Raw genomic sequence first — 21,325 nt, forward strand, 5'->3', positions numbered from 1 at the left:
AAAGCAAAGCTTTCAAGGTTTAAAAAGCACACAAAAGACTTTTAAAAGTGGCCCATATGACTATATTCCGAATTTTCTGAAACCATTCATAAATAAATAAATTAAAAGTTATTCACTGATAATCTTTCCTTACAATGGACCATTAACCAATGGATGCCACTGAATCATTAAGTAAGCTGAACTTGAGAACTTTGTGAACAAATTAGTGAGAGCAGATTTATGAACCTGAATGATCACTGAATGATTCATCGAAAAGATCTGACTCAAAAATTGATTGGTTCACAAATCAGCTTCTGTCATGAACTCACATAAACAGACCAAGGGAAGCTCAAGTATGTAAGATTTATTTTGTGAATACTGACTTCAATTTTGATCTCTTTCTCACACAAATCTTTCTTAACTTGGAATATTAGCAAAACTGGGTGACAAGGTACACCAGCAGAGCCGTGGTAAAGTTTAGAAAAAAGGGGAAAAAATAAGAATGAACTAAATAAATAAAATAAAAAAAGTAAAAATAATTTAAATGAATGAAAAATGTAATTAAAATAAATAAATAATTCAACCATACAGTACTATAGTAAGTATAAAAAACATAATAATGTAACATAAAAAAAATATTTAACTTTCCAAATAATATTTCACACATATTTATAATATTAATTATAAATTCATCTTTATACATGAAAATATATAGCTGCTTTTACATGTTAGGATGGGGTTCCCTCGCACAAGGATGATCATATTTGGGGGTCCGCGTGGTATCTAAAAGATTGAAAACCCCTGGTATAAACCATATTTTTGATGCTTCTATAGTGCTTTTGTGTCCTTTTTGCGGTTTGAAAGGTCCCATTTATTGTACTTGCATTAAGAAGAATTAAAAAATTATCTTAAAGTGCCATACAACAAACAAAGTCATTCATTAATAAGTAGCCTAAATGATGATAGAAGAATGAACTATTCCTTTAAGAAGAGCTTGAGAGTGAAAATATTCCGGTCACATGCCATGTAAAAAATTGAGAGGTCATATAACTTTTAATTACTTTAACTTTCTCCCCCATGAGGGGCTGGCGCAAAATGCGGCATCGGCATCTCGCAGCGGCACTTCCGGCGGCATCTCCAGCGGCCAGGGACTTCTTCGGCAGCTCTCCCTACAGCGGCATCTCCAGCGGCCGCGGCATCATCTAGAGCAGCCAGGGACTTTATTTGGCAGCACCTGCCGCTGGCCATTATAATTCAATGTTGTTTTTTATTTTATTTTAAAAACTACATTTAATCAAAATATCATAATATACCAGAAGACTATCATTTGTAAGCATTTATCACAAATTTTGTTAATAACGTTCTGAATCTCCACTAGGCTACATAAGAGAAAGTAAATCACATGTTTTGATAAAATAAAACTGCAGTGTTATCCATTGCTTTGAAATGCACATGAATATAAACTGATATTTATAGCTACAGAAATTAATTTCTGATAGACTATGCTGCACAAAGCTGAAATTGCGGCATCTCAGGTGGCATCTCCAGCAGCCACGGATATTCTTCTAATTTTAAAAAACTACATTGCAACAAAATAGCATTATATAGCACAGGACTGTCATTTGTAAGCATTTATCATTAATTCTGTTAATATGTAGGCCTTTTCTGACGCTGCAGTTGCTATCAGAGCACGCTGAATTAATGACACGACTTATGTAATGACAGTCCTGTGTATATAGCAGCTTAATATTATTTTCTTCAAACGTAGTTTTAAAGTGAAAATATTACACCGAATTAATGATCAGCGACAGCTGCCGGAGAAAGTCCGTGGCATATCAAACATCATTTCTGTATTAACCGAATAACAGTTTATTCATGTAATGACATTTCAAAGTAATAGTCTATGTAATACCTATGTAATGCAGCTTTGTGCAGCATCTATCAGAAATTAATTTCTGTAGCTATAAATATCAGTTTATATTCATGTGCATTTCAAAGCAATGGATAACATTGCAGTTTTATTTTATCAAAACATGTGATTTACTTTCTCTTATGTAGTGGAGATTCAGAACGTTATTAACAAAATTTGTGATAAATGCTTACAAATGATAGTCTTCTGGTATATTATGTTATTTTGATTAAATGTAGTTTTTAAAATAAAATAAAAAAACAACATCGAATTATAATGGCCAGCGGCAGGTGCTGCCAAATAAAGTCCCTGGCTGCTCTAGATGCCGATGCCGCGGCCGCTGGAGATGCCGCTCTAGCGACAGCTGCCGAAGAAGTCACTGGCCGCTGGAGATGCCGCCGGAAGTGCCGCTACGAGATGCCGATGCCGCATTTGACGCCAGCCCTCTCTCTCTCTCAAACACACACACACACATTTGAGCAGTTCATTAACCTAAATCAAAGGCAAATGAGATTGCCCTGTTTATTAATTTTAGAAGCTGGATTGGGGAGCAGATAAAATTCACACACATTTCCAGAGACTTGTTTTTATAATTAAATTAAATAAAAAAAAACAACAACTTTTCTTTTCTACCCACCTGTTCCACCTTGTGAGTCCCTGCAGCGTGTGTGTGTGTGTGTGTTGTGTGTGTGTGTTTCAAACTCGACGCGTGCGCTGCGCGCGCTCTCCTCTCCTCTTCTCCTCTTCTCCGCTCTCGACTATCACTTCCGTGTTGGCGTGTCCCGACGTCACGCGGAATGTGAAGCAGGAAACGCGGATGTGTTGCGCTTAATCTGCATCTACAGGTATTCGCTCACAACTCTCTTTCTATACTTAATTCTTAACAACACAGACACAGTACCGCCACGTTTGATAATGTGTGCTCATAGCCGTCAGTTTAAGGTAGATATTGTTGACGGGTTCTGATCGGATTCGTTTAATCCGTATGTCTGTACGTGTGTATGTTTGTATGTGTGTGATCCAGCCGTGTTCTGATCCATATGTCGAACCCAAGCTGATCTGATCCAGACGCAGTGCATCGGACGCGGGTTGGACGGAACCGAGTGGAGGAATGCCTGCCGGTAAGAACCCGAACCCGCGCCGGTCACAGCCTCGACCCTCTGTCATTAACTTAACACGGTTTATACATATTATTATTATAAATGTTCTGCTGCTGCTGCAGTGTGTATGTGAGAATGATTCAGTGTCATTACTGGGCTTCTGCTGATCTCAGCTCTTCACTGCTGCTTCTGCATTAACAAAAAAGCACAAAAAACTGCTATGGTATCACAATGGTTTTAGTTCTCTTAAGTACCCTAAATACCAAGCTACATGAGTATGTGGATCCTTCAGTACCATGGTATTCCCAGGGTTCCCACGGTCATTGGCATTGCAGTTTGTTTTACCCATGATCCCATGCAGGACAGTGACTCAGGTCTCACTCTGTTGAGGTGTTGGCTCTGATGCCATAGACCTTGTCAGCAGGTGGCACTGGCATGTGATTTAGTGACAGCACAAAATCCTACTCAGCAGGGTCCAAGACGGACGTCTTACATAATGTATTTGGACGTCTATGATTTTAGTGTTTCTGAAAAGCTTATGAGAGTCTCTTGTAGCCAAGAGACATTGTTCTGCTTCATTCTTCAGTGTTATTTCAATATCTTTGAGACCGTATTATAGTTTTTATTAAAGTCGGCAGGAAACAGAAGTTGTGGTATTCTTTTTTTTCCCTTGTTGTGACATACACTGCCCTCCAAAAGTTTGGAAACATCCTTGAAAAGTGGGGTTTTGGACAATATTGGCATGAATCGTTTTTAATTTGTGATAATTTTGCACTGATAAGGGACAACACAAACTACAAAAATATATTTTATTACATAAACAGTTTATACATAGAAAAAACTTTTTGATTCATCATAATATCCACCATTAGCAGCTGTCTGACCTAAACTGGGTTCTAATTGGTTCTTTGTATTTTAAACTTAATTGGCAATCAATTGTTGAAGCTATTAAGGTGCTGACTCAAAGATCTTTTACAAACCTGGGCCAAGTTTAAACCAGTAACCAGGCATCACTGGCAAGGGGCATGTCTGACTTTGACATGTATAAATTGCCGTTATTATGTAATCAAAATGAAAATTACTATTGCTGGTCTTCAATGATAATGTCAAGTTACTGTAATGTATTTGCACCAAAAAAAATGATAAGGATTTATGCTGATATCATCCAAAACCACACTTTGCCAGGGGTGTTTCCAAACTTTTGGAGGGCAGTCTATTTTGGGTGAAATGGCTTCTCGAATGGAAAAATTTTTTTGGGGGGACTTGATTTTGTCCATTGGGAATTAATTGGATGGTTTGCTATTGCTGTGATCTCATGTGAGTGACAGGTTATTGACCCACCCTCACACCAATAAACACATCATCAGAGAAGAGATGTAGAGGGAGGGGAAGTTTAAGAGGACATGTGAATTTAAAAAGTAGCGATGTGCATGGATAAATCCTTGATAATAAACACTGACTACCATATTCCATTAATAATAGATTTTTATTTATTTATTTTTTATGATGACTTTGATATTGATATTTTGTTGTTGATGTTGCTGATGTTTTGTGAAGTAGCTTGCAAGATTGTGAGACTTTGATGATGCTTAGTTTGCTGTTTCCAACCGTTTTGGTGTTTTGTTTGACAAATATGTTTTTGCCATTTATGAGATGGTTTTATTTTTTTGTTTACAATATTTGTGAATGTTTTTGCGGTGTCAAATTCATAAATTATGATAAAATTATGTGTACAGTTTTAATTCTAAGGGTGTGACACTTATACACTTAGCTCACGTGATGAGATGATACATGATATTGGGATCATGAGAACGAGACAAAGATATTTTAACACTATTTTAAAGAACTCTTCATTGACAAATTATATGACTGGAAGAATGTTTTTTTATTTGACTGAAATCACAAAATTCGAAACAATACCATGCATTTTTAAAAATGTTTTAGCTAATCTAGGGCTGTCACTAACGATTATTTTGATTAATAATTAATTATTTAGATTTTTTTTTGTGTGTGTGTGTGGTAATAATAGACTTAGTACAATAGCCTTTCAAATGACTTAAAATACATATATAAAAACAATGAGAAAATTATAATGGGTTCAAATAAAGTATCCAAAGCAAGTAATTATTTGGTTTTATTGAACAACACTTTTAAAATACATAATGTAATATACATATTATAAACTTAAGTACATTATGTATATAACAAATGCCTTCAGAGGGTGCCAATGGCCTGCTGATTGTTGTTGTTACACTTTACAGCATGATCAAATCCTTGTTTATTGGCCAAACAACATTTATTTCAAATACTTAATCTTTAATATTTGGCCACTTCTTTATGATAGAAATGCTACAGCCACTGTAATTTCTTGAACAAGAACGTGAATATCAAAACATGCAAACTCAGAGCAAGGGTTTAAAGTTTTATTATGAAATCTCAATGAACAACAATGCGAATATTTAGAAACACATTGATGTATTCTCCTATGCTGGCGTAGGTTTATAAATGATTTACGTTACAAATCTGGGGAAATGGCACACATTGCGTTCCCAGATTATAAACAGCCCAAACATATTATGCAGAGATGGAGTTTGTTAACCAAGCTGCTGAGACACGCTTCCATCATGTGTAAATAAAATAAAGTAGTCCTTTCCACTTGTTACGAAGTTACAAACGCTTTGTAAACAGAATAAGCAAACTCTAACATATGTTTATTTGCGACATTCCTACCATTGCACACAGTAAGTTGCCATACTTTACAGATCTAATGTTTTGGTTTTGTTTACATTATTGTTATTGACTGCTTTTACGTTTGGTGTTTGTGAGATTGTTTAGTTTGTGATGTTTAGTTTAGCATAGTGTATAGTTTTGTATGCCATTTAGATTTAGGATGTTTATGACGTTTTGGTGTTAATAAGTTTGCTAGCCTTCGATTAACATGAACTAACAATGTTAACAAATGAGACCTTATTGTAGTGTTACCAACATCTGTGATTTTGTTTTGTTAGCTTGCAAGATTGCTTTGGTATTGTTTAGTTGGTTTAGTTTAGTTTGGTGGGTATATGGCATTCTTTAATTAACCATATTTTTTTCTCTGGTATTTTGGCAGTGTGTACATTATTGACTATTGACTGCTGTTTTGTTTGATTTTTATGACATTGTAGTTTGTAACATTTAATTTTGCGCAAAATATAGATTTGTGTGTCATTTAGTTTGCCATTTGTGATGGTTTAGTGTTGAATTGTTTCATCAGATTGCATAATGTGTAGTTTGACGCAGTAGACTAGACACCCCTAAGGGTTATTGCTGCTGACGCTCTGCACTCAGAAGAGAAGTACAACACACACACACATTTGAGAGTAGGTGACCTCTCCACTGAAGTACAAACAACTCCCACACCCCTCAGAGGGAGTATGATAACCTCTCTGCTCTGACACACACACAGTCTATTTCTGGGCAGTCAGGACCCTGTAAGACGAGCCCTTTATCCTTGACATGGGATGAGAGAGAAAGGAGAGAAAAAGTGATTCTGTAAATGTTCTATGAGGCTGCATTCAGACTACTGGCTGGGGTGGGTGTTATGACCCAAATTTTTTATCAGGATATGAGTAATATTATTTCACGATAAATATATATGTCATAATATAGTTATTTTTGCTTTTTATATCATACATTTTTTTTATACCATTGAAATAAAAAAAACACTGCATATCTTCACTGTGTAAATTAAATATACATTTATTCTTATTAAAGCGAGACAAAACTTGACTGATTAATGTTAGTGACAAAGATGACAGGTTTAATAGGCAGCTGTCACTTTAAGACCAAATGCATGGATGCAGTATACTGTTACACATTTTCTTAACTGTTTACATTCACGGAAGACTTAAATCTAGTATGTGTAAGTATGTGTATAACCACTGAAGCCCATTTAGGCAGCAAAAAAAAACTCAGTTCAGTACTTGCACGCTCTATGAGCAGTATACCAGAATCCAATACCCTAGTATCGGTACTAAATTGATACCATAGGTCAGCACCGTCACCTTACTGACTTAGTGAAAACTCCCACCATAATCAATGAATCTGGCAACACTGCAAAAATGAATGGTTTTTTTTATAATGAAAGGATTCACAAGCTTGCTTTGGCTGAACTCTATGAGCTCACTCTAGACAAACTCCATTTTTCAGCGGGAAGTGGATTCAGAGCAACTTAAACATCTGATTGGCCATTATGTTCACATGTATGATTGGCTACAATGGTCAACACTGCAAAAAATATTTTTTGTAAATAGAAACCTTTGACACTCCAGAGCGCTTACACAAATACACACAGATGCATTAACATTTATAGTTTTTCGCTATTATTTATCATTATTGTCTCTCAAACAGCGCACAGAAACTATCTCCCAGACAGCACACACATATAGCGACGTGTTCTCTTTGGTTGCTTATTGCATTTCAATAGTTTAAAATCACTTGTTTTTAACCCGTAATGTACATGCACATCTATAAAGGCAGAAACACACCATCTGGCAGTTTTTGTTCGTCGGCCGACTAAGTTTTCTCAGTGTGTTCTGCACCGTCGGCTGAAGTTGGTCCTCGACGCCTTTTTTTCGCCGATTCAAAATGTTGAATCGGCGTTGGAGTTCGTCGGTCCGTCGGGCCATCTGATCATTCTGATTGGCTGTTCAGATACTGCCACCTGCTGGTTCGGAAAGGAATTTCATCTTACGCAGGCGCAGAACTGACGTGCTACTTGGCCGTTGGCTGTCTAGCGTCGGTTTGGTGTGTCAGGGCAACTTTGGACCCAGACGCTGCCGACGTGAGCCAACCCTGCAGTCTGCTTTCGTCACCACTAGTTTGTCGGCGTCGGCTTGGTGTGTTCCGGCCTTAACAATGACACAGAGTTAGGATATAGTTGGAATGACTTTCAGAACGATTTTCCAGTTAATGAATGATAAATACATTGACAGCCAATCAGAATCCATCCTGCTTTAAAGAGCTCAAGCAGTAGCCGACAGAACTGCAGTGCGCACTTAAAATAAACAGGAACTGGCACTGCGTTCGTTCTGTAAGTAGAATAGGGAAGGTGCAGCAGATACAGTGTAAGCTTTTTGAAGAATACAGAAGTGCGATTTTGGAAGCACGATCATTTGTTTATATAAAGCATTTACATTTTTTTTTTTCGAAAATGACTGATTGTTTCACTAGATAATTGTAATTTAACTGTAATTTTGACCTTCAACCGTTTGGAGGCCATTGAAGTCCACTATAAGGAGAATAATCCTGGAATGTTTTCATCAAAAACCTTAATTTCTTTTCGACTGAAGAAAGAAAGACATGAACATCTTGGATGACATGGGGGTGAGTAAATTATCAGGAAAATAAATGCCGCTTGCAGCTTTAATTATTATTATCATTAGTATTATTTCAACTTGAGTTTGCACATTCTTAACAGTTTCTGTTGGCAGCAAAGTGTTGGCAAAACCTGACTTTGGATACAGAAATCATTGCTTGCTAGTTTGGAGTTTGCACACCCTGCTGAAAATGAGAACTGCTGTTTCAGTGTGATTTTATGCCGTTTTGTTCTTTCAGTTAAGATATCTAAGCAGCAATATGAGAAGTTAAATGTTTCTCATATTGCATTAAAAACTGCAATTTCGTAATATTTGTAATATGGACCAAATCGTACAGACCCAGTCAGGTGTTACTGCCATTTAGAGCCGATCTGTTCCGAAAAAATCATAATTGATTGACAGTTTAAATGCAGTTTAAGGGTCTGTGTGCATGGGACAATAATGACCAGCCTCTCTCTCCTTCTCAAGGGTCTTTCAGCTTCTCTCTCTGAAGGATGCCTCTCTGTTTATCTCTCTCTCTCTCAACAATCTTTCTCCCTCTCTCATCGCTTTGAGATGATAATGTTCACGTTCGCAAAGCAAAGTTTGATCTTCCGTTGGCCGTTTTGAGTGCATGAGAGAGTTTGATCTGTGTGTGTTTGTGCGCGTTTGATCTGTCATGTGTTTTGTATTGGTGTTTCTCGCTTTCCTTTCAGCAGTGTCTCATTCATATGCGCAGTGGACGACGTGTTAGTGAAGATTCTGTGTGAGGGAAAACATCAAGGGAAAGCGGCGGCGTGTGTGTTTTGTGTTGGTCGACTCGAGTATGTGCGCGTGCATGGTGGCATTATTCGGGCAGATGCTCGTGTTGACACTGCGGTGAAATATTCAGTGTGCCAAAACATCAGCATCATCAGAATTAAACACCTCTCTGTCCTCATGCAGATGCGTGCGTGTGCGCGCGTGTGTGTGTTATGGAATATGGTTAGACTTCCTGCACTGTATAGCACCTAGAGACAGAAAGATAGTAAGGCAGAAAGAGAGCGATTGTCTCCCAGGTCCAGTGAGCGGGCACAGACACAGACATGGACTCTGAGAACGCTGATGCTGGTAGGTACGATCGGCGTGTGTTTGTGCTTGTTATTTGTCCTTGATTGCTTCCTTTCAGAAATTTTAAAGCATGAATGATATCTTTATATAAATATTTAAATATACAGCTTAATAGTTCATTGTGAATGTCTTAAATGGCAAATTTGTAGGGGGAAAAGCCTTGATTTGAATTAACAATTGACCAATATATCAACAAGGCCGATATTTGGCCATTTTGAAGTCACTTGCGATAACAGCCTTCTTGGCCGATTAACAGAAGTGCTAGTTCCCATTTGTGCCAAAGATTTCCTGAATGTGTATGATTGTAGCAGTGATAATTTAAAGTAGATCAATTAAAACACTCAATTTAAATTAAATCTAAAGCTCACAGCACGCTGTCAGCATATTAATCAAAATACAGATATATTAAGAAATAGAAAAGCTGATTAATCTTACTAATTGACCATTTGGTTTTTGAGTTAAAATGACATTTAGCCCTTTTTCAATTATGTAAATATAACTGATGAATTAACAGCTAGTAATAAAGTACCTAAATGTATAGGTTTAGTTTAAGTAAATGTTGTTTTTTTTAGGTTCAGTACTTCAATTTTATGCTGTTCAGGGTGTTATGTTCTCAGGTCATATGATAGTCATAGTCAGGTTGTAGTGATTTAATTTGGCAACAAGATTTTTACCTTTTTACCTTTAAATTCGTAGTTACACTAATTAAAGGGTTAGTTCACCCAAAAATGACAATTCATTTATTACTTACCCTCATGCCGTTCCACACCCGTAAGGCCTTCGTTCATCTTTGGAACACAAATTAAGATATTTAGTTGAAATCCGATGGCTCCGTGAGGCCTGCATAGGGAGCAATGACATTTCCTCTCTCAAGGTCCATAAAGGTACTAAAAACCTATTTAAATGAGTTCATGCGAGTACAGTGGTTCAATATTAATATTATAAAGAGACGAGAATGCTTCATGTAGCATTGTTTTGAAATCGGCCATCACTAAATAAGTCGTTATTTTGGGTTTTTTTGGCGCTCCAAAAATATTCTCGTCGCTTTATAATATTAATATTGAACCAATGTACTCACATGAACCGATTTAAATATGTTTTTAGTACCTTTATGGATCTTGAGAGAGGAAATGTCATTGCTCCCTATGCAGGCCTAATGGAGCTATCTGATTTCAACTAAAATATCTTAATTTGTGTTCCGAAGATTAACGAAGGTCTTACGGGTGTGGATCGCTATGAGGGTGAGTAATAAATGACAGAATTTTCATTTTTGGCTGAACTAACCCTTTAAACACCACTGTTTAATTTTGGCCAAAAATGAAAATCCTCTCTTTTTTTTTTTTTTTTTTTTTGTATTTATTGTATTAGTAATGACAACGCTTTCACAAATCAGATGTTTTATCCCATCTATTTAAAGTGAAAAAAACTAAGTGAAAGTGAAGTGATGTGTAGCCAAGTATGGTGTCCCATACAATGCTCTGCATTTCACCTGTCCAAGTGCACACACACAGCAGTGAGTATTGAACACACACACACAACATGAGCCATTTTTTGCTGTGGCACCCGGGGAGCAATTGGGGGTTAGGTGCCTTGCTCGAGGAAAACTCAGTTGTGGGTAATGAGAGTGGAAGAGAGCGCTGTTCTTTCACTCCCCCACCTACATTTTCTGCTGGTACTGAGACTCGAACCTGCAAACTTTGGTTTACAAATTTGACACTCTAAGGCCTAGTCCATTCATACATGGGTATATTTATAAACTGAGTTTTTCCTCTTTCATTTAAAAAAAAAAAAAACTGCATCTACACAAGCACGGTTTTGAAAAAATGAAATACACGCTATGAAGCGCTGTCAAAAGCCATCAAACATCAAACAAAGGAGATAACAGCGCACAATCACTGGCCAAAATCTCCGGTTTCACCGTCTACACAACAATGCTATAACCGGAGTTTGTAAAAACCTTCACCTTTGCTGGAGTTTTCAAAAAAGTTCGCTTTCAGTTTCCGGATACTGCATTTGCTTGTGGACGAATGGCCATACCGCATAGAAAAAGCTGCGGTTTTGAAAATACCCGTGTTCTTGTGGACAGGGCCTAACCATAAGGCCACAAATGCCCCTAAATTTACATTTAAATACAGGGATAGTTCTTCCAAAAATGTTGGCAGAATTTTAATTTATCTACTCATCCATTATCATGTCTTTTCAAATGTGTTTGACTTTCTTTTAGGGATGCACCGACATGATTTTTTGGGGCCGATACAGATTTTAACAAAAAAATTATTGGCCAATACCGATATTTGTCGCTTACTCTCTTGAGATTTTTTTGTGAAATTTTGTCATCAAAATATAGTATTTTGATCATGTTTTAAATAAGCAAAGTTCAAAAACACCTTCATTATACTAGCAGGTTTATTACTGCATCATCAAATAATTTTTAATGAACATGGATTGGATCCATTTAACATTCAGCAGGCCTACTGTACATAAAGACAACAGAACAAAGATACATATGAAATAAACAGTGCTTTTTAGGTAGGTTTAATAGTTTAGAGGTAAGGAATTTTGATAATTTTTGTAAGTTTAAAGCAGAACTAAGTAACTTTTTTTACTTTCATAAATAGTTTTCTAAGTCCTTACGATGGTTAATTGACTTGTAGCGATGTGTTTGAGGCGAGCACTAACCCCCTCTGGCACGTCTACGCCAGAATACAGCACTTGCAACTTGAGCTGCACCGACCCGAAACAATCTCGTCTCATGTTCACGTTCACGCGAGAGTGACAAAATGCTTTACGGTAATTCAAAAACAATGTATATATTATGTCTTTATAAGACAATTTTGAAAATTACCCACCTCCATTGAGTGTACTGTATTTGCAAATTACCCACCTCCTCTTTCTTGTACTGTATTTGCAAAACTACTGCGCTGGCGAGTGTTGTAGTCGTTGTAGTCCAGAGCTGCGCTTGGAGTATTTATGACAGTCATTCACTGAAGGAAACTGTAGGGGGAGCTTCGCGAATCTTGCTTAGTTCTGCTTTAAATATGTATGAGATCTGCATCTCCTTTACTAAGGTGGGACTCTTATTGAAAGTGGATCGAATTGAGCACCACAACAAACTTGCAGCCAATCAGCATTAGGGGGCGTGTCCACTCATGATGGGGGGGTGGAGAGAGTGAACAAGAGGGAGATTTGAAGAAAAAAGAGAGATGGCTGAGGAAAATGCTTATTTCCTACACTTAACAGATATTGTTTTCATTTCATCAGGCTCTTAATTAGGGCACGAGCACGGATGGTGTGAGGACCCTATAGGAAATGCACAGTCAATTATTCTACTTCTCTAAAATGAAAGGAATTTTTGAGTGTAACTCGGGCATGCAGTGTCCGATCTGCCCCAAACTTCACTTGTTTTATTAGAGTCCTGACCTGAAGACGTCTACATGACAATATTCAGTTACAGTCATAGCGCCACCTGCGGGCAACATGAAATGAAATGTTTTACATTGTTATTAACTCCTCCATAGAGATTTAACCAGATCATCATCATATTTGGTCAGTCTAATCTTAAAGCCTTAGCGATGTTTACTTGCAAATGTCTAGAGTTTTCACTGAAGTGCATGTCTGTGGCGGCCTGACAAAATCTGATGTTTCACCATGAAACAGGAAGTTGTTGTAACTCAAGCATACAATGTCCAATCTGCTCCAAACTTCACATATTTGATAATAGTCCTGGCCTGAAGACAACTACATGGCAATATTCAGTTCAGTTCAATTCAGTCAAACCGCCACCTGCTGGCAGCAGGAACTGTGGTACATCAAAATGACTTTGCCATATTTCTCCTTTATTTATCCGCTTAAATGAATATCGCCCATCGTTCAGTTTTCCCAAGGCCACCGGGTGGTGGTGAGCCACACATCTAACAGCCCAATACCTACAAAAAAGTCTCTTGGAGTGAAATCTGAAAACCAACAGGAAATCAGATATTTTGAATTTTCTTTGCAAAATTTGTGCAGTTTTTGCCATTTCCAGACGTTGTACTTTAACTAAGTCCTCCTAGAGCTTTAATCAGATCAACATCATATTTGGTCAGTCTAATCTAAAGGCCTTTGAGACGTTAAATTGCGAAGATCTAGAGTTTTCGCTGAAAGGCGTGTCCGTGGCGACCTGGCAAAGTTCGATGTTTCGCCATGAAACAGGAAGTTGTTGTAACTCGGGCATACAATGTCTGATCTGCCCCAAACTTCACATGTTTTATTAGAGTCCTGACCTTAAGACATCTATATGACAATATTCAGTTACAGTCATAGCGCCAGCTGCAGTCAACAGGAAATGACATGTTTTACACTGTGATTAACTCCTCATAGAGATTTAACCAGATACACATCAGATGTGATCAGTTTAATCTAGTGATCGACCGATGTATCGGTTTACCGATATTTTTCCCGATATTTAAGCATTTTTCCATAATCGGGTATCGGTTTTGTAATATCGGATTCGCCGATTTACGGCGCCATCTTGTGGCCGTTTTGAGACTTCCTCCGTCTGAGGAGATCAGTCAACAACAACTCAGTGCACAGGTAAAGTATATGTTCTACTTGGTTTGCTTTAATTAATCAACTTTATTTAACATAACAGACATGCACAAATGAGATCTGAGACATAAATTCCTGATATAGTTAATTTATGCAGCTTGAACTCATTGAGTCACGTAGTGTAATTCGTCATGTCCTGCCCCAATAAAGACGTAACTTTACATGAATTAAATAAAACAGACGTGAATGAGTGCATGTTGAAAATAAAAGCGCTGAATTTAATTCTCTATCTGTTGTATTTGCTCACCGTTAGTGTAGAAGAAAAAGTTCGTTCATATTGCTTAGCAACTGACGGATGATCAGGAGGCTTAAGCACGGCCACTGAATGAAACTTTTGACAAGATTATCTTGTTTAAACACCCTAGATTATATTATCATTTACTACATAACAATTATTTCGCTAATACACATAAATAAATATAGCCTACCGCTTTGTGGAAATTAATTATTTATTATCTCCATGCGCGATCGCGGTTGATTAAGTTATAGTCAAACAGCACTTTGTCAGTTGGCATTTCATGATTTAACGTTAGATTAAATTTAGATCATAAAATGCCAACTGACAAGTGCTGTTTAACTTTATTAGATTATATAATCATTTGATTTACTACATAACCATTATTTAGTTAATACAAATTTAAATAAATGCAGCTCTGTGGAAATTATTTAGTATCTCCACACGCAATCGCGGTTGAGTAGCCCAATTTATAGTTTTGTGTAAATGCATAGATAAGTTACAGCACTTTGTCAGAAAGCATTTCATGATCTAGACCGGCAAAACATAATAATTAATAACACTAGTTGGAAAATGCAATGATGTATGCTGTTTTGTTTGTTACTTTCCTGACAATGTTATATATTCCAGCTAATATTATTCAGTAAAGTTTTTTTTCTTTTTGTATGCAAGGGGGTAGTGATTGTTATAAATAAAATGGTTTGTTCAGCTCATTTGTGTTGTAATAATTGTCAAAAACAGAAGTATAACAGTAAATAAATATCGGTTCTGCATATCGGTTATCGGGTACATAAACATGCAAATAATCGGTATCGGTTATAAAAAATCAATATCGGTCGATCACTAGTTTAATCTTAAGACCTTATGAAATAGGAAATGGCATGCTTTACACTGTAATTCACTACCAGATTCACATTTGATTATGCCACGAAGTACCAAACATGCTAGAAACACGTTAAATCATGCAACACTTGGCTGAGTGCTAATTTATGCGATTAACGGCACTAAAGAAACAGGAAGTTGTTGTAACTCAGGCATACAATGTCCAATCTGCTCCAAACTTCACATGTTCGATAAAAGTCCTGGCCTGAAGACATCAACATAGCAATATTCAGTAAGTGTGGCATTTCGAAATGACTGTGGCATAATTCTCCTGTATTCACTCGCTTACATGCATGTCGCCCACTGATCACTGTTCCTAAGGCCAACAGGTGGCGGTGAATCCGGGTGTGAGGGCCCTTTTATCGCTGCTTGCAGCTTTAATTATTATTCTTATTATTGCATATTTTTGTCCCGTGTTATGGTTATGCTAGCAATTGAGCATGAATCCTGCATTTATATATAGTGAAACTGCGGAGTGCAATTGGTGGTTGGTCCTCTCATAGCATGAAAAACAAAACTTATATTAAAATTCTGAGTGTATTATATATAAAGCGTGCAAAGAGTGTCAGTGTGAGATATAGGCAACATTTGAGTATTGTATCTTTTGTAATATAATAATTATGTATATATAAATACACACACATGTATAAATTTAAGAAATATATGCATTTATAAATAAATATATATATTTAAATATATTTTATATTATATATAAATGTAAATATTTTATATATAAATATAAAATTTTTTCTTAAATATACATATATATGTGTGTGTATTTATATATACATAATTATACACAGAACACACACATTTATTACGTAAACACAGACTTTTATTTTATTTTATTTCTATATCTTTTGATATAGTTTACAAAATAAAACAGTACGTGTTGAAATCATAATTGTAGTGCATTGCTTTGTTTTAAACCCCAAACATCTTACTTAAACATTCTTCATTAATGGTTATCTAGTTATTTGTAATAAGCTATATCATTTAAAAAAAAAAATTAAAAGTAGTTTTTGATAGTAACTTGTAGTTTAGCTAACTACTTTTTCAAAAGGGTAGCTTGACTGTAGTTTAACTAATTTAATTCATGAGTAGCTTGTAGCTTGTTAAACTACAGTTTCAGATTAGCTTCCCCAACACTGAATACAACATACTGTTTACGTTCATATTTCGGCAAGACAAGCATTTTTACCATTTCACCATTGACATGTAATTTGTCACCTTCCCTTCACCATTGTATCGTCCCTTTAGATCTTTAAATATCGGCTTCAGCCACTGGAGAAAAAAAAACATGTTGGTCGAACACTAATCAGAAAAAGAGAGAAAAACGGAGGGATTATGTGTTTGAAACAGCATATTTTCATACTGCCTAAGTAAATGTCATAAACGCTTCATGTTGTATATATAACCAATACACAGTATGGCACGCATGATTTTGTTTGTTGTAACCTAAATTGTTGCTGCCAATCGTGTTCCCAGATGTCAGTCATGTTTTTAAAAGCTATAAGTTTAGAGACAGTTGCATTGCATTATTGTAAATAGTAACTGGGCTAATAATCTCATAAGTGCACTGCAAATGTGCAGAGTACGTTCAGCGTGTAAAAAGCTGAATTCCTCTCAAATGTGAAACCGGTGGGATGGTAGCAAGAGATAAGAGGTTTTCCGTTTCTCTCGCTCTCTCCTCTCTTCCTCTTTTTTTCTCTCCGTATTGACTAGCTCATGCATATTTTGTTATCTACCCTCTACTCCATCGACCCATGCTGGTAATTTTAGTAGTGTGTGTGTATCGTCGAGTTTGGAAAAGTGTATTTGTATAGACTCTACCTGTACTCTGTCAGATGGCAAAGGATTATGCGTTTTTACATCATAGTCTTCAGCTTGAAATAAGAACAGAAAGCCGGGTATATACACACACACTAAAGCAAACACACACACAACTGTGGTCAGACATTAAAATCTCAAGTGGAAGCTTCTAGGTTAAACATTCATTAAAAGAAGAGTTCAACGATTCTGTAATCTTAGACAGATGAGGCTTTACATTGGCTGTGTCTGAAACCAAACACATCTGCCCAATCTGTGATGTTTTTCTATGAAGGTTCTTCATTAGGAAACTGACTTCAAGTGAGCTTTACTCAAGCAAATATTTAGAACTAATGCTTATTTTTCAGCAAAAAGTTATATTTTTTTAAGATTTTTTTTTTGTTTGTTTTTGATGCATTTACTCCCCACAGGTTATTTTGTGTGCATCATGGTCTCTCTTTAAGATAGTTGGTAATTCTGTTATGGCAGCTTTCTCTCAGGCCCTGCTCTTGCTCTTCAAACTCTTAAGCTATTTCAGGTCCTCATAAGGTTAAGAGGATTTTCTCTGCAGGCACTGAATCAATCTCTTCATTTCCCTAGACGATCTCGTGTTGGCAGCAATAGGGATTCAACAGGCACCAGTTGGAAGCAGGATTTGCACCCAGCTCTGGGGTGGCCTGCACAGGGTGAGCGCCCCCTGGTGGCTGTGGCTGCTATGAAATGGAACTTTCTTTGTGCTAATGTAGATGGAAAAAAATGAAAACTCAATGATTTTGTTTTCAGAATGACCTTGGCATTTGTATTCTTTATTCATACAGTCTCTTACTTTGTATTTGATAGTTTTAGCATGGGCTTATTAACTTGTATTGGGTTGTTTGAAACTTAGACCGTTAGGTTCTGTTCATGTTTATGTACCATTTATGCCTTTTAAACTTCTATGGTGTATTGAACTTGGCTGTTGTAAATTCTGTTGATATGTCACCAATGCAATATAATCTATCTGATCAATGAAAATATCAACTGGGTCAGCAGAAAAATCCTTATTGTAGAGCAAATTATATTATACACATTTTAGTGTACGTCATTTTCTAAACAAAAATGTTTTATAGTTTGTCCTCAAAATATGGTAATTTTCTTCACTTCCTCTGGTCTGATGATATAAACAAGTTCACATGGGCAGGGAAATATAATTTTTTTTAACCAATAATGTACCCACTTTTTTAAAGGTGCACTATGTAACCTGTAACAAAATTAACACATTTTAAATATTGAGCAAATAAATCATCAATTCTTCTTCCAAAATGTGTTTTTGTCTTATCCTGATTCACAATGGTAAGCCTATTACAAGTGTTTATATTTTAGACCTGATGGGATGGTTTTCAAGGGAAATTGTGTACATACACTACCGTTCAAAAGTTTGGGATCAGTAAGATTTTTAATGTTTTTAAAAGAGGTTTTGTCTACTCATTGCATTTATTAAATTAAAAATACAGTAAAAACAGTAATATTGTGAAATATCATTAGAATTTTTCTATTTGAATATATTTCACAAAGTAATTATTGTTGGCAAAGCTTTTTTTTTTTTTTTTTCAAAATTAAATATAATATATATATATATATATATATATATATATATATATATATATATATATATATATAATATATATATTATTATTATTATTTTTTTTTTTTTTCAGGATTCTTTGATGAATAGAAAGTTCAAAAGAACAGTGTTTATTTGAAATATAATCTTATGTAACGTTATAAATGACTTTACTGTCACTTATGATTGATTTAATGCATCCTTGCTGAATAAAAGTATTAATTTCTTTAATGTAAAAAAAAAAAAAAAAAAAAAAAAAAATCTTACTGACCCCAAACTTTGGAAAGGTAGTGTATAATACTACAAAAGCTTTGTATTTCAGATAAATGCTGTTCTTTTGAACTTTCTATTCATCATGGAATACTGAAACATTGATAATAATCAGAAATGTTTCTTGAGCAGCAAATCAGCATATTAGAATGATTTTTGAAGGATCATTGTGACACTGAAGACTGGAGTAATGATGCTGAAAATTCAGTTTAGCCATCACATGAATAAATTACTTTGTAAAATATATTCAAATAGAAAACAGTTATTTTATATTGTAATAATATTTCACAATATTACTATTTTTACTGTGTTTTTAATTAAATAAATGAAGCCTTGGTGAGCAGACGAAACCTCTTTTAAAAACATTAAAAATCTTACTGATCCCAAATTTTTGAATGGGAGTGTACATGTGTGTGTCATATCCATACTTTAACCCGTGTATGCTGTGGGAGTGGCATAGGCACACTAATTCTCGAACCGCCGGGCAATCACCCAGTTAAAAAAAAATGCAGATCACAGTAGAGTCTGATGGCAAAAAGAGAATGCGACAGAGCTCGTAATAAAACAAGAATCAACATTGGCTTGGCTTTTCAGAGATGGCGAGAACTGAGGGATTGAAATGTTGTAAAAGCGATGCAGAGATGGTGTTCTTATTACTCAGCCGGTGAGTAAGATATTTTATTGAATAGAAAAATTGCCATGTGTAGCTTTCTAACAGAGATCATTTTAAAGCATTATTTGTTGTGAAGGTTCATTATGGTTGTTGTAGCACTGTGCTGGAATTTATTTTCAAGGAAGTACCATGTCTTTAGGTGTATAGCTACAGTAACGTCTTCAGCTAGTCAGCTTGAGATCCTTTCCATCCAAACTGGTTATATCTCTTAAGCCTGAATGTTTTATTAGCAGTAAGATAAACATATTCATCCATCCGCATAGTCACACAGAGCCGAAGCACAACCAAAACAATGTTTTTTCCGAAAAATGCATGCAGTTTTGTTAAAGGTGCCGTAGAACGTCTTTTTAAAAGATGTAATATAAGTCTAAGGTGTCCCCTGAATGTGTCTGTGAAGTTTCAGTGCAAAATACCCCATAGATTTTTTTTTATTCACTTTTTTAATTGCCTATTTTGGGACATCATTAAATATGCGCAGATTCAGGCTGCTTCCCCTTTAAATCTCGTGCTCCCCTCCCCCGGAGCTCGCGCTTGCCTTAACCAGCATAAACAAAGTTCACACAGCTAATATAACCCTCAAAATGGATCTTTACAAAGTGTTCGTAATGCAGCATGTCTAATTGCATAAGTATGGTATTTATTTGGATGTTTACATTTGATTCTGAATGAGTTTGATAGTGCTCCGTGGCTAAAGCTTTATATTTTATTTTAGCTTTAGATTTATAAAGAATGAACTTGTGTTTATGAATTATACAGACTGCAAGTTTAAAAAACGAAAATAACGACAGTCTTGTCTCCATGAATACAGTAATAAATGATGGTAACTTTAACCACATTTAACAGTACATTAACAACATGCTAACAAAACATTTAGAAAGGCAATTTACAAATATCACTAAAAATATCATGTAATCATGGATCATGTCAGTTATTATTGCTCCATCTGCCATATTTCACTATTGTTCTTGCTTGCTTACCTAGTCTGATTCAGCTGTGCACAGATCCAGACGTTAATACTGGCTGCCCTTGTGTAATGCTTTGAACATGGGCTGGCATATGCAAATATTGGGGGCGTACATATTAATGATGACGACTGTTACATAACAGTCAGTGTTATGTTGAGATTCGCCTGTTCTTCAGAGGTCTTTTAAACAAATGAGATTTATATAAGAAGGAGGAAACAACAGTGTTTGAGACTCACTGAATGTCATTCCCATGTACTGAACTCTTGTTATTCAACTATGCCAAGATAAATTCAATTTTTAATTCTAGGGCACCTTTAATTTACTTAACATAACTTGTTAAATATGGATTTTTTTTTTTTTTTTTACACAAACGCAACGCTTCGCTTCAGAAGGCCTTTATTAATCCCCAGAGCCATATAGAATATGTTTATGATGGATGGATGTGGATGGAGGCACTTTCTTCAGCTAATACTCGTTTGGTAACACTTACTGCCATTATAAAGCTTGGATGAGTCAGGATATTTATTAATATTTCTCCGATTGTGTTCATCAGAAAGAATAAAATCATATACACCTAGGATGGCTTGAGGGTGAATTAAGTTTGGGGTAAATTTCATTTGAAAGTAAATAAATCCTTTAAAGCAACAGTAGCCTAAATGGTCTTGTTTCTATCTGTCACCTCACAGACAGGCCACAGTAAGCATAACTTCCTATATGCTTCATTCATCTGTAATTGGTTGGTTCTGCCGTCAGTCCCAGTAGAGGGCGAGTCCTCGTGCAGGTATTCTGTTCAGGTGTGTCTGACTCTCAGACCAGGGTTGTGGCAGGAGGCAGAAAGGTCACTGTTTGGACCGGGTTTGAGGTTCT

At 36.0% G+C, this 21,325-nt stretch overlaps 1 protein-coding gene across 3 annotated transcripts in view; it reads left to right on the top strand.

Annotated features, from left to right (window-relative positions):
- The first annotated feature begins 2,606 nt into the window (after window positions 1-2,606).
- efr3a (EFR3 homolog A (S. cerevisiae)) overlaps window positions 2,607-21,325 on the top strand; it is a 65,407-nt gene continuing 46,688 nt past the window's right edge. For 2 of the 3 annotated variants that reach the window (XM_067362604.1, XM_067362606.1), the window contains exons 1-2: window positions 2,607-2,733; window positions 2,913-3,009. In XM_067362604.1, the coding sequence (XP_067218705.1) occupies window positions 3,000-3,009 (10 nt within the window). In that variant the 5' untranslated portion in view covers window positions 2,607-2,733; window positions 2,913-2,999. The other variant, XM_067362605.1, reaches the window with a different exon arrangement.

This window comes from Chanodichthys erythropterus, chromosome 16 (genome assembly GCF_024489055.1).
Source record: "Chanodichthys erythropterus isolate Z2021 chromosome 16, ASM2448905v1, whole genome shotgun sequence".
Lineage (NCBI taxonomy): Eukaryota > Metazoa > Chordata > Actinopteri > Cypriniformes > Xenocyprididae > Chanodichthys > Chanodichthys erythropterus.